The 15234-nt window shown below is 41.7% G+C and overlaps 1 protein-coding gene across 2 annotated transcripts in view; it reads left to right on the top strand.

Annotated features, from left to right (window-relative positions):
* The first annotated feature begins 7973 nt into the window (after window positions 1–7973).
* LOC134874951 (potassium voltage-gated channel subfamily D member 2-like) overlaps window positions 7974–15234 on the top strand; it is a 32315-nt gene continuing 25054 nt past the window's right edge. For both annotated transcript variants that reach the window (XM_063899259.1, XM_063899265.1), the window contains exons 1-2: window positions 7974–8366; window positions 8616–9797. In XM_063899259.1, coding sequence (XP_063755329.1) covers window positions 8686–9797 — 1112 coding nt within the window. In that variant the 5' untranslated portion in view covers window positions 7974–8366; window positions 8616–8685. The remainder of the gene's footprint in view (window positions 8367–8615; window positions 9798–15234) is intronic.

Raw genomic sequence — 15234 nt, forward strand, 5'->3', positions numbered from 1 at the left:
CTTCTCATGAGTGATGAAACTGCAATAATTTACAATACTTATAGCCTCGGTTGTTGGGTAACGATAAACGAACTCAAAAATCATAACTCTTAATTTCGCTTACAAACTGACGGTTTTATGCGTTCACTAAACAAAGATTATGGAAATTAAACACCAATTTACCATCAAAAAGCTTGTTGTAAAAGGCATAAGTTGTTAGATCTAAGACCTAGGCTCGCTAGCTCTGTGCATGCCTGTGCGCGCTATGGTGCGCGCCGACCCTCGCCGACGAGAACACGGCTGAGAGATGTGACGCAGTACGTAACCCCGCCCCCCGGACGAGATGCCCCAAAATGTCCCGGTTCTGCTTAGCCCTCTTATGAAGTCACCGTCGCCCTCTGTTGGCGTAGTCATGACGCTTTCCCTTATGATATTAAATTATAGGCCTACAATTATTCTGAGGTTTATTGGTTATTAAACACGTAATAGTATTATTGCAGCGTCAACAGTGTTGGGTGTAACGCGTTACAAAAGTAACGGAGATACAGTAATGTATTACTTTTGGCTGTAACGCAGTAATATAAAGCAATACTTCTGAAATGTGGGTAGTATAATTCCCCTTACAATTCTCAGTAACGCAGCTACAACACTTTTTAACCCGAAATGATGTGGTTTTGTTTCTAAGAATTCTCAAACATCGCGAGACATTCCGACACCAGAGAAATAATTGTGCAGGTAGAATAGAAACTCAGTAAGCCTGTTTACTATTGGTTAAGACGGCTGCGGAAACAGATTCGCAATGGAGAACTGCAGGCTCACGCAAATACACGCAAGCTAAAGCAACAGAGGTAAACTTTCTTTGGATCTGCATGCTGCTTGAACCCCGAGCATTTAAGAGACTCGAGGTAGAGTGTTGAAGATATGCAGCCTCTGTCCTCTGTCGAATCGCCGGCTTTTAGAAAGCTTGTCAGCCAAATCCCCGTTAACACACCCAAGACAAGGTGAGCTAACGTTGACATAGAGACCCGTTCATATACATTAGGTTACTGGGCCGTGCCGAGGCTCGACTAACATGTTATTAATAACAAACAGCGACGTAATGTTACCGGTATTAAATATTATTTAGCCCACTTAAACGGAGCATGACTTTAATATCTAGCTCATTTCCTAATTTTCAGCATGTACTGCCAGATAGATAGATTTGATTAATGAGCTGCATTAAGCTACATTTGAGCATTTAAAGCTACACTTTTGCGGTTATTTTGGTAAAAGTAACTCAAAGTAACGCAAAAGTAGTGTAACGCATTACAGTTCAGAGACAGTAATAATGTAATGTAAGTTATTACTTTAAAAAGACAGTAATAGGTAATATGTACTGTATTACATTTTGGAAGTTACTTCCCAACACCGAGCGTCAATGAGTGAGAGTTAGAGGCGGTGTGTTTAGTGTAACTCCACGCGTCATTCTCCCTCTACTCATATATACATACTATTAGCTACATGCTACCTGAGGCTAAAACAGTCACATCCTGTTACCGGAAGTTCAAGTTCCGGTCCGTCGGGAAACAGTGAATTATTTACTTAAAGTTCCGTTTCAATATATTGATTTATTTTTGCACTACTCAAAACTGGGAAAGTTTAAGTTTAGCCTTCTTATGCTGTTTCACGGTTGCCTGTAAGACTAATGTTTGCATCATACACTAATGTGCCGACCAGCAGCAGCTTTGCTTTTCGACCCACGGACTGGAGAAATGTAATATTTTATGCAGATTGGTAGAGTGTGCGAGTGCTAAGCCTCATTTAAATTCAATTAGTTGATGACAGTTGTAGGTTAGTTCATGTTGCCTTTCGTGAAACGTTAGCTCAGCTGGTAATCTTTATATTTGCTCCATTCCAGTCTCTGATTAGGCAACATGTAGGTACATCAGTATTGTGTCTATTGATATACTTTACCCTCTGCTCTCAATGTACACATGTGAAAAAGAAATGGTCAAATTGTACAATGTTGAAAATATATATTTCCTATTGGCAAGTTATGTATCTTTGGTTAACATTGGCAACCGGCGCTAATTGCTGATTGCTGATGCGGAAGCATGACTTTCAGTGTAACATAAAATAACTTGTACACATAAATGAAAAACTGTCAACAGCCAAAGGTTTCTCCAGTCTGGATATCACTTAGGCTCAATTGGTCATTAATTATGCTTTATATTTTAAAAGCACTTGTCACAAGTTACACTCCAAGTCAAATTATCTCTTCAAGCAGCATCATTGTCAGGATTACCAGCTGACACCCCTTCAGTATACAAGAAAAACGTGTACTCTAGAAAAGTTTGTATTATACTTACCCAATTTATTTTTAATGTGACTGTCAATGAAAAAACAAAAGTGATTTATATTTTGGAGGTTTTTTGTCATTCTCTTTCATTGACAATGAAGGATCTTGTCACACATGCTAGATTTCATTCACAAAGATGTAATAACTCTGTTTATGGTAAACATAGTTCATGCAAACATACTGAGCAGACATGACTAGGAGATATAAATAGCATTATAAACTGAAAAAACAACAACAACCTGACAACCTTTAAATTCTCCTCGTTTTGGGATCTGATTCCTGATTGAAAATGTGGTGTGTAAAGTTTTTTGATTTAGTTATTGTCCACCTTAGAATTGGGAAATAGACACAGCGGGTCTCTATGACCGCAGTGATGCTGCTGTGAAAAGGCCAGTGTTTGACAGCATAAAGCCAGCAACCAATCAAAGCAAACTGGGCCTTTTTGGGAGAGGGGCTTAAAGACACAGACGCTGAACCAAAGCTTTTCAGACAGAACGTGAGCCAGGCCGACAGCATGAAAGGGATAAAGGGTTTTTTGAACATTACAGCATCTAATAATTTTCTAGTTTGAATCAAAAATACAAAGGATGAACCTGAAAAGTTTCATAATATGTGTCCTTTAAAACAAGTACATCTTTAGGGATAAGAGAGAAGTTTATTGCCTGAACTTGTTGGCCTTCATAGATTGTCACCACCTTTACAAAATCTGACACAACAAAAACCAAAACAATGGATTGAATGTGAGCCAACTGTATTAAAGCCAGTGACATTTAAGTATCAATCTGCTGAAATGGCAATGAAATTCTGAATATGATCCAATGAAACAGGACCTCACATCTGCCAAACAAATATGATTTCAATGCTGAGGCAGATTAGATCAAAATGGTTCCATCTTGGATGCTATCCAGTGGGCTCCAACATTCATACAAATCTATGCGCAGCAATGATGGGCGATGAACTCTAAATGTGCTGATTAATGTCTGTTCTAGTCCTGAGCTGAACTTTACAGCTAATATCCGTCTCCTCTTAGCCATCCTCTCAGCGCGCTGAAGCAGCTGCAACATAAAGGTTTCATCACTTGTCACACTTAGAAAAAAGGAGAAGCTTCCTTTTCAATTTGGGGGCTGCGGCTGCACAGGCAGTGTGAACCTGTTAAAAGCCTTGTGTTCAAAAGTTCACATAGCATCTGCTCAACACCTCTGCCATGGGGGTTTTGTTCAACAGATGAGAGCGGTAAACAAAAAACCCAGTCCTTGGAAAATATTTCATATTTCAATGAGGCTTTGCTGGTCGGGCACCGTGCTGTCTTTAGTTTTTAAATTAGACACCATGAGATGAACGCACATCTGTATTTTTCTGCAATGCAACAAGGCCAAAAAGAGTACTACAAGGCTGAACTGACAAGACAGGGTAAGGAAAAGTATGGTTTAGCTTAGTTTCATGGCCACACTTTACATTTTTCAGCAGATGTGCCTGGGTGCAGTGGCAGTTAAGGGACTTACGGCTGATCCTGCAGTGATGTACTGTACTCAAGGAGTTCTCAAAGCCCCAGACGCATGCTGCAGTGTGTGTGCTTTAGCTATAGGCACAAGCACTCACGCTGACAGTTACCTCCCTTTCTGTTCTAATCCCTTCTACACCTCTTCACCAGATGACAAGAGCTACTTTCCCTATAGACACATTGAGAAGGAGCCAGGTGAAAAACAATTAAAAAGGCGCTAGTGGGTGGATTTCATTGTTTCCTATCCAGGATGTGCTGTATATAAATGATAAAATGATTTAATGAGTCAGACCGTATTCAAACAGTACTTTTGGGTTTTTGCCAGACTGTAACGGTGCCAGTAACATAGGCTTTAACAGATTTGGTTGTCTATATGTTACAATATGCTTTTGATGTCTGGCTCGAACATATTGTTGCTTTTACAAAATATTCATATTTAGATTGAATACATAATCAGCATTAATGTGGATATGATGACTTAATGGGTATAGCTACATCATAGAACAGCTAGAAATTCTGGTAACTTTAGAAAATAACATCACTTTACTGTAATACCAGTAAATCTCTTAACACCAGTGAGAGACATTTACATGCAACATTACAATACCCAAAATCTAAAATGATACTGATGTGATATTTATATATTCGCTAGCACCTCCTTTATGATGCTAAAATAAACCCACAGGTAGCAACCACACATACCAATGTAGCGCATTTGTAGTTATTTGACAAGAAGCAGTTGTTAAATTACAGATTATCCCAGCAATCCTGACAGTCATACAGTCCTCAAGCACAAACATCAGCCTCCCACTCCAGGCATCTCTGTATACAGTACACACACATGAACTCACAAATAAATGGCTTAACACATGAATACATGCATGTGTACACACAAACACAGAAAGGGAGATGCAGACACACAAACACACCTGCTGCCATGTGCAATAAAGAACCAAGAAGACCAACTCTATTTTACACATCCGCAGGGGGTCAATAATTCATTAGAGCCTAGGTGAGGCAGAGGAGGTTTAGTGCGATGACGTGGTGTGGGCTGCTCACCTGAGGATATCCGCATGTCATTGTGCCCAGAGGTCATGAGGACAATTCAGACTTCATTTACAGCATGTCATAAAACATGCCAGGGTCGTACCCGGGCCTGAAATAGGGTACTGTGTGTAATTTGCCTGTTTTATTCCTCTCTAACCTTTTTCTGCCTTTCTGGGATTTTTTTTATTGCTAATCCTATTGGCTTTTTATTTATGACCCTTTTATCGCTTGTCATGAGCTTTGCATCTCGTTGAAATGCTCCATAAAAATAAAGTTTATTATGGGGTTAAACTAGACTTCTATCCCAGTATAGTACAGTTCAGTACAGTACAGAGCCTATATGATTGTATTTAAAGGCGTTGTAGGCATTGAAGCATGTATTTGTACTATAGATGATTCGTTCTGCTCACTTGTTATATCTGGCTTAAACTTACAAGCTCGCTTCAATAGTTTCAAATGTTTCAAGATTCTTCATTGATGACCCGAATCAAATGGCGGCTGCCCTTTCACTTCTTACTTAACATGCCATGGCACGTCTCCAGTGAAGGGGACTCATCTGTTTAATCATCTCAATCACTGAGCTGGACCTGACTAAATATAGAAAACAGAATACACACACCACTTAGGGCTGCACCAGTGTACAGTGGAGGAACTGTTACTGTCAATGACTGTTAAATTAGAAAAAGATGTCTCTCGGTGCGTGCTTGCGTGCATGTGTGTGTGTGCATGTGTGTGTGAGCCTCCATGAACGTCTGCAGAGGGTTTATCCGACAGTTTTTGTGTGTTCGTTTTGGGTGCGTGCATTTGAGTTACAACACTAAGCACACTTAAAGACCTGTTTACAAAATGTATCCTGTTACACAACCTAATCCCACAGCCCACAGCATTACTTTAGTGGTACAAGTTCAAAACGTCAGTAGGCCTTATCTGGCTGGAAAAAAAGATTGCCTGGTGATATATAACTATTGTTTCTGGAAGCCTTTATAAAACCTGTCTGGATTATTGTTGAAATGGATGCATTTATCTTATACTACATGAGTGGTTTCCATCTTTTAACTGATGTCCACACAAAACACCACGAAAATGCTGGACGAGTTGTTCAACCTTGTTGAGGACACATGCTAATTACTTGATCCAAAGAGTAAATCCATAAACACACAGACGGTGTAATTAAATCATCTGCACAGCTCTGTGTCAACACCAATCATCTGGAATGACCTTGGAACTTCTTTGAATGGACCGTGTTCATGAAGCATGTCAGCACCTTGAGGGTGTCATTCTGACCATCCCACTACACCACAGAGCACCACCATATAAAATGTCTGGCCCTACATAATGTATCCGTCAATATACTATGAAAAAGAAGTGGGGTCAAAGTGTGGTTATGCTTTTTTTAGAAAGATCTTATCAGGATTAGGAGGATTGACAAAACAAAGGCAAATGAAAATATGAAAAATGAAGGATAAAACTGCCATGCTTTTTTTATACAGTCCTTTTTGTAAGGCAAATATCATCATGTTCTGTTAGAAATTCTGAACGTTTTTGAGAATTTGCTTAAATTAAAGGATATGTAAATGCTAAATAACCATTTACTCAATAACCACTTTGAATACCTAAATTAAAACACTGTGGCTATCTGTGCTTTGACAAGCTTGCAGCTAGTCTGGCATCATGCTCTGCTGGGACGCCTGTGTTTGGTGCCATTTGGCAACCGCTGGAATATTTAAATGCCCTGATGAATACATAGCCCCTAGGCCTGACTGCTCAAACCGAACACTGAGTGTGATCCGCATACACTAATGGGACTTCTGACAGTCCTGTGCATTCATCCTACAAAAACTCACCATGGAGCCAGAGGGGACCAGAGGCTGGGTGTGAATGGAGTTAACTGGCCGAAGATCTGAGAACAAAAGGCCACAGGTCTGACAAGTGCAACTTCTTATGTGTCCATCAGCGGACACTTATACTATCAAATCGTCCTTGAGCAAAACACTTAGCCTCTTCTTTTTCTGTTGTTGCAAATTTCATTACCTTTTAAAAGAGCAACAGCTGGTGTTTTTAAAAATATGTTCAAAATAATTAATCTTAACCCCCATTTGGGTTGGGGCTGGGGGTCTGGGTCAATTCATGAAAAGACCATAGTCTATTTTGTTGAAGTTCTGCAGCTGTGTTTAGTTAACCATGACTCTGAAACCCTCTGTGCTGAGCGGATCTGGAGAAGTGGTACAGCTGAGTGACTTCAGTGTAAAACATTTCTGGAAAGTGTAACCTGCAGCATACAGGGGCACGAGAAAGATGTTGAAAGCTTTAGAGCTGTCCTTGGTGCTGAAAGACAAAAAAATGGTTGAAAGTTGACCGAAATCTGCTAAAGTATCAGTGGCAGTGGGATCCCCATGTAGACCTGAAGCTACAGAATACAAACAAATGCTCTATGCAGTTTTCTAAAATCCCCACGAAGATGGCAGGTTTTTTACGGCACACAAGAGGCATTTCATTGATTATGGTTATTTCTGAAAATGTCAGTAGAGCAGTGTAGCCCAACGATGTTGACCTTCTAAGCTGTGTAACTCCATGCTGTAGCATCACAGAACAATGCAATTCAAGAAACAATATTGATCACAATGTGCTGCAGATCTGAAGCCCTTAATTTATTTCTGTTAGGAAAAATAACAACTAATAAGCCCCGATATTAAAATCAATAAAAGTCACCCATAAACCAAAAGCATTGCATCTGAAATAGTTTTAAAAAGGTAAAACAAACAACGATATCGCTCGTAACTCTTCAAAGCGAGTCGTTTAAGACTTTTATTTCTATATTAGGTTTTTTTTTTTTAAAGAGAAAAACGAAGGACATCTTCAAAGGACTTGGTGGATTAATGTTGCCAGAGAAACCCACACAAAATAAGCCATCCTCTTTTCTAAAACAATCTATGGTGTGTTTCATATACTGTATTTGAGATTGTAGAAGTCAAATCGTGAGGGTTCACGGTGAACAGCGGGAGAAAACAAACAAACATAAGCATTGATTTGAGCTTCTGGAGATGCCGCCTCCTTGGACTACCATTACGCATTGATTAGTCTCCCCACTGAGAAGCGGCAGAGGAATTTCTGGGTGCAGATAGGACCACTCCTCTCTCTGCATATGATTTTCTCTCCTCTCTCCACAGTCAGGGCTCGGTGGTGAGGAGGGGGGAGGGTGGTCTTGCAGTCGACGAGAGGAATAGGAGTTTATTGAGGAGTAGCTGCAACGGGAGAAAAACGCATGCAACTGAGCACCGTTGCCTTGCGGATGAAAAGAAGAGAGAGAGAGGGAGTGAAAAAGATCGCGCTTGGACGGCTGACCACTCCGCTGAGAAACTGCTGCTCCGTTTGTTTAACTTGTTGATGCGACGATATTCTTCTGTTTTTCCTCTATCGTCTGGCTGCAGTATTCTCTTCCGAGGATTGCTATTTTGTATTAAACTCGCCGTGGATGCAGTTTAAAGAACAGCCTTGCCTAAGGTGGGTGGTTTTCTTTACTTTCATTCCTGCTTATTGATGGGTGACGTTTTCAAAAGCCAATTCATATTCTGCCGCAAAGTATAGGCTTCCATAACATGAACAGTTACAGGCTTGAGAGTGATACTCATCAGTGCTATGCGCATTGCCAGTATAAGTAAATGGGTTTGTGGGTTTTCTTTATCACATTCTGTTAAGCCTAGGTGCCCCAGACGCCTAACCACCAGTCTCTATCTGCTGTTCTTCCTGCAGATGCAATTCGTCTCTGAACCATAGCACTGTGATAACCGGAGCAGGGTTATATTAAACACTATAGGCCAGCATGGCAGCAGGTGTAGCGGCATGGCTCCCGTTCGCCCGAGCGGCGGCCATAGGATGGATGCCCGTGGCGAGCACCCCTATGCCTATCCCCCCACAAGAGAAGAAGAAAGGCAAGGACGGACTCATCATCCTCAACGTGAGTGGGACCAAGTTTCAGACGTGGAGAACCACTTTAGAAAGGTACCCGGACACTTTGCTAGGGAGCACTGAGAGAGACTTCTTTTTCCACGACGAAACAAACGAGTACTTTTTCGACCGTGACCCTGACATCTTTAGACACATCCTCAATTTTTACCGCACGGGGAAACTACACTATCCGCGCCAAGAATGCATATCAGCGTACGACGAGGAACTGGCTTTCTTCGGTATTATCCCCGAAATCATTGGGGATTGCTGTTATGAGGAGTACAAGGACCGGCGGCGCGAAAACGCAGAAAGGCTTCAAGACGACGAGGAAATGGACCAGAGCAATGACGTCACGCCGGTGAACCTCACGCCCCGGGAGTTCCTGTGGCGGGCTTTTGAAAACCCTCACACCAGCACCTTGGCACTGGTGTTCTACTATGTCACAGGCTTTTTCATTGCCATATCAGTGATGGCCAATGTGGTTGAGACAGTTCCATGTGGGATAATGCCCAACAGGGCAAAAGAGATGTCTTGTGGTGACCGTTACGCCCTGGCTTTCTTTTGTTTGGACACTGCCTGCGTCATGATATTCACAGTTGAGTATCTCCTCCGATTGATAGCAGCTCCCAGCCGGTACAAGTTCATGAAAAGCGTGATGAGCGTCATCGATGTGGTCGCCATCATGCCTTACTACATTGGCCTGGTCATGACGGATAATGACCAGGTGAGCGGTGCTTTCGTCACGCTGAGGGTCTTCCGGGTCTTTCGGATTTTCAAGTTCTCCCGGCACTCTGCAGGGCTTCGCATCCTGGGCTACACCTTGAAGAGCTGCGCCTCCGAGCTGGGCTTCCTACTATTCTCCCTCACCATGGCCATCATTATCTTTGCAACGGTCATGTTTTATGCAGAAAAAGGCTCCACAGCCAGCAAGTTCACCAGTATCCCCGCAGCGTTTTGGTACACCATTGTCACCATGACAACACTGGGGTAGGTGGCTGCATACAAGTCCATAAAACCCTTTAAGCTGTTTCAACTGTCCATAAATCACCGCCTCACAGCTTACTGCCTCCCTGAAACATTCATTTTTATATCCAAACACGCTATGAAACAAGTCCCCGATTATTTAATTACAGTAATCCAATGAATTCATCAACCAATTTTTTATTTTTCTAATTTGTGAGAAGCTGTTGAATTAGTGTACAGAGTCTAATTTTTGGGCCATTGTTTAAACTAATTGGTTGCAGCCACAGGTGTGCATTTTAGTGGGCCTATTAACAGCCTCGAGTGCTGCTCAGCCAACAGTCGGCTTTATAGAGGCTTCCGTGCACCATTCACTGCCTATCAATGAGCCTGCACCTCACAGGCAGCCCTTATCCGAAGGTTAGCCCTCGTCCCTGCCTGTTTTCTAATGGCTTTTATTTGGATGGGATCTTTTGGAAAGGTTATCGCTGCAGACACATACAATGTGGCAAGTAAAAGTACAGTGGAGGATTTGTTTTGTTCTATTTTTCAGTTTTTCTTTTTTTGAAATCCATGTAACAGGAAAGCTCTTTGGGCCAAATTTAAAAAAGGCTCCTAACTAACCAAGATCCTGCATACTGCATTTTCTGGCCCAGGCAGTGATTACATTAAAGGCAAAGTAGTTTACAAAATGTATGGACCGCACACACACACACACACACACACACACACACACACACACACACACACACACACACACACACACACACACACACACACACACACACTGCATCTCATTCCTTCATTCATTCTCTCTCCTTTCTCCTTTTCTCTTTCTTCCTTTAAATAGTTACAGTAAACATTTGAATGCTTTTTTCATGCTCATGAACAACATCAGCTGTACAATGTGCTGATGTAGCATGAAATAATTAAAAGCGGTTAAAACGATTACATCAAATTAATGTGTATTGATGAGGGCACTCAACCGCTCGGATGCTTGCATGGGTTATTATATAATTGAAGCCATTATTTCTTTATTTACTCTGGGGCGGTATGGTTTCCAAGGTGCTGAAAAGTTGTTGTCAGAGAGTGACTGGCTGCTATTTGTTTTTATCCAGTCAAATGAAGTGAATGTGGCATTCAAGTGCCTGAAGTCACGATTATTAAGTCATACAGTGGGAAATAATAATCGGACCGTTTCTAATTTGTGTGTAAAAATATCCTGGTTGCTTATTTACTCGCTGCTGCACGTATGAGGTTGTACAGCCACTCTGCCAATGTTAGTCCTCAGGCGCAGCTACTCACTGATGACACAGAAAAGAGGTCCTGTTGAAATAATGTTGTCTTTTAATTTCAAAGTCATAACATCACAGATCAAACATTGCAAAACAAACTGCCACTGGCTGTGTACGTATATGTGTGTGTATAAGTGTGTGCTTGAGGATGTGTCTGTTTATATTTGAAGTATACGTGTGCACTTTTTCTGTATTACTTTTGGTTTAACTGATGCAGGATATTTCACGCTTCATACCAACAGAACTAATTGCGTGCTTGACTTTTCATGTGTTTGATACGGTCTTTCTTGATCTTCATATCTGCATTGATGCAGGCACTCTGCACCTGGGAACACTTCAGCTCTGCAGGAAACATATCTTATTATAATTGTGATTATTATTACTTATTATCACGACGCCATCCTCTCACTATCTGCAGCAGATGACACTGAGTTAGTGGATTCTCTGTCACCTTAATGGCATACAAAGCTTCTCCCTGCACTCACTCAATACCAGTCGAACTACCACTCACCCTCGAAATGACCAATGAGTGCATAATTAGTGATACGCACGATCTGGTGATTGAAGCGGCTCAAACGTAATGCTGCATTGGCTATGCTTTCCATTCACATTCAAAGCAGAGATGAGAGATGAGTTGTGTAAGAGGGTACATTATTTATCTTTGGGAAGCAACAAAGATATTGCTGCATTCAGACCAGGATCCCCTTTGTGTTGCTTAAGATGGATTTGAAAAAGATGTTCTGCCGTGCGAGAACAAAACTGAAATGTCCTTGGTAATGGGGACGTTTCTGTCACTCTATTGTAAACCATGACAGCCTGGCTGACAGATTTGCAACCTCAACTGAAGCCTTGCAGTGGTGCAGAATGCTGCATAGTGGACCACCGGTGGAGAGGCTGAATACCTATCACTGAAAGACAAAGCCGGCTCGTTCTCATGATCTATCATTGTCTAGAGGTGTGCTTTTAAAAAAACATACAATCCTACAGTCGAACTGATTTGTGTTTGTCATTGTCTGCTGAAGACACTGAAGTGAGGGAAATATCTATTGTTGTACTCTCCTCCAGTAACCTTCAAATGCTTATCTGACCAGTGTAAATGAGGTACTCTGATGGTTTGTTTCAGATATCAGCATGCAGAAAAATTGATCCAGGTCTAGCAAATAGTTTTTTGAGTAAGATATGGATGGGGTAGTCGTTTCATTCGGCCGTAAATAAGCCCTAAAGGGGGTGCTGCTGGCTGTAACCTCCATGTGAGGCTTTTGATTTCTTCTGATAGTCAATGATGCCTTATGCCTGCATGGTAACATGATGCCTTTCCACTAGATATATTTTCAATTTCCCTGACTCACACCCTGAGGAAGTAAAGACAGTGGCGTGCATTCTGTACCCCGCTGATGGCCCATTGATTGTGCTTAAGCAGACGTGCAGACATTGGAAGAGCAGGGGCTCCTGTTCAGAGGCACTTGGCAGGCAGCCTGAATGGAAAGGAAGGGTGCCTTGAGACTAGCGGAGAATCAATAGCACTGTGCAGCTGCGTGTCACGCCTCTGCGTGTCTACAGCTCTGTGCCACCAAACACAGGACAAGACCCACTTATCCCTCCTTATTTATTGAGCCTAATCTCTGTGGCTTCTTTCGGATACCTGACAAAGAGGAACCTGCCTCAGTCAGAAAGCTGCTGCCAAGATCCTCGGTGTGTAAAATATGAGATTTTTATCTGTGTTGTGCAAAAATCTTCTGCACTCAGGTCTGAGCATATGATTTTGTAACTTGATTTAATATTGTCCAGTTAAGGCAGCAATATATTCCAATATAAAGAAAGCAGTCCACTTTATTAGGCTGGAATCAGATGTTGCAGTGTTTTCTTGCTCTTGTTTTTTTCTAGATGATCCACACCGTCAGGGTGAATTAGTTGTAGAGGGACTTTTTGGTGCTTCAGATCTTTTAAGTGATTTAAGGTGTAATGGAGTGCACTGCTGAGAGCAGCTGTGAAAACGGTGGAAGTCAAGCGCAACCCACAAGGGAAAGGGAGTGGGGAGGACAGGGTTGAGTGTGCCACAGAGGCACACGCGTTACTCTGGACACAAACTGACAATACCTTTGACAGTCAGAATGAGTCTCAGCTCCAAAACGAACACACGCTTTTCTCCCAATCCTCATATGAATATTTTCATAAGCTGCTTCTGAATAATGCTAAGAAAAGTATTTCTAATAAGGCATTTGTTGTGGTATTTACCATGTGCTTTGTTCGCTGGTGCAACAAACCCATGTACATTGTTGTCACTCAACAGATGCAAAATGTATCACCGTGTCGTTTGTCTGTGCTACAACTCCACCCACCAAATACAACTGGAAAGGCTTGACAACTGAGCCCTATAAACCTCTCAAGGTAGGATTTATAAGACAGAGGGGGCAAGGTTAACAGACTTGGGGGTCAGTGTTGGGCCCATAAACCACCACAAGTGTAGCCATTATCATGCTGCCAGTGTTGACACCTCAACCCCATTGCAATCAAAGCCTACAATGCAAATCATTAACGTAATGCTTCGATGTGGTGCAGAGCAAAGCTTTTTGCAGGCCTTTACCACATGTCAAATGTAATTCAAATATACAAGAACAATCTGCAGGGCCTTTACTGCATCTGTATCGTTGAGATAACAAATGCATTTTTGATGATATAGAAGGCATGTGGTTTGATAAGTTACCATTCCCCTCGCAGCCAATGCAGAGGATTTTCACTCAGTATTTTTTTTTTCAACTGAGCACGACAGTCAGCGAGAACATTTGGTGTGTTTGATGATGTACTGCAAAGGGTGTCATTTTTGTGTTCAGCGGAATACATTACACCACTTGGCATTGTGTATGTTATGCACATTATGAAAATCAGCAATCCATTATGTGATGAATTACTGTGTAAAGAAGAAGTGGCTGATGTGAGATGTGTAGGCTGCCATTAGCCTGTAGGCCCATAGTGCCTCTCCAGGTGCTTTATTGGGAAAGAGAGGTGATGCTAATATGAGCCTGGTATAATGGTGCTGAAGTGACAGGTGACTTAATGAGGGGAACCTGGCACTGAAATGTGTTATGTGCAGGCTCTTTTCTGCCCATGCAAATGACATCGAAATGGAGGAGTGAGAGCGAGGGGCGGGAACAGGCAGCTTTCTTCGGAGGAGATTAGGATCATTGTGAAAGACAGAATCTGTGAAAAAAACAACAAAGATGCTCTTTTTTCTGCTAAATTGAAAATACGCAAGCCCCTGCATTCCCTTTATTCTCTTTGTTTTCATCACACTGAGGTAGCTTCTCACTGGCAGCTAGAGATTTAAAAGCGTGTTATGGAGGTGTGGGTTGAATGATTGATTAACATTTAAATGGATTCATAAATTACAGATTTATTACATCATATGTGTGTACTCTAATAGGTAGAAACTTCAAGACTCTGCAGCTTAGGTGATATTTTAATGATGGTATATACTGTATAATAATATAATGGCAAAAAGAAAATGCATTTGTGGTCGGTCAACCCTGAACTGAAAACAGATTATGTCCAGCTGGTAGGTTGATGTGAGGATACTGTGTATGTGAACTGACTCTAAAAGCAGGCATGCGTCACTGCGGATGGTCAGATTGATAAATAATCTATATAGCAAGGACAAAATGGCTGTCCCTCCATTTGATTCGATTTCTTTGACAACCCATCTTCCAGGCAGCACCAATAACACTCGTTGCGTGCAGGGGTTTTCATTTATTCACTTTGAATGTGCTGCATTAAGCAGGGAAATAGACTAGCATGTTCTGCACTCGGGGCCTGGGTAACGTAGTGTGAGGACATAAAATATGGCATCAGTGTTTTTCCCCTCGCTCAGCATTTTCATCGTCTTCTTTGTAGTGCAAGCAACGTCAAAGATTAATGGAATTTCCTAGAACAAGATTAAAGTTACTCCAAATGAATGCAGCATCACTGCATTAGGAAATAAGGAGATATATGTGAGAAAACACATCACCTCGATTTCATTGTTGTTAGAAAGTGTTTGTTCTGCCTGGCTCCACTTCCATCCAATCTAACAGCCCAGGGACCCTGACCCCAGTTGAGAGAATGACTGAAATGGGAAAATATTGCCTATTATGTGACTGTGTCCTACCGTGGAATTTGATATGTTGTAAAAGATA

The sequence above is a fragment of the Eleginops maclovinus genome, chromosome 2, assembly GCF_036324505.1.
Source record: "Eleginops maclovinus isolate JMC-PN-2008 ecotype Puerto Natales chromosome 2, JC_Emac_rtc_rv5, whole genome shotgun sequence".
In the NCBI taxonomy this organism is placed as follows: domain Eukaryota; kingdom Metazoa; phylum Chordata; class Actinopteri; order Perciformes; family Eleginopidae; genus Eleginops; species Eleginops maclovinus.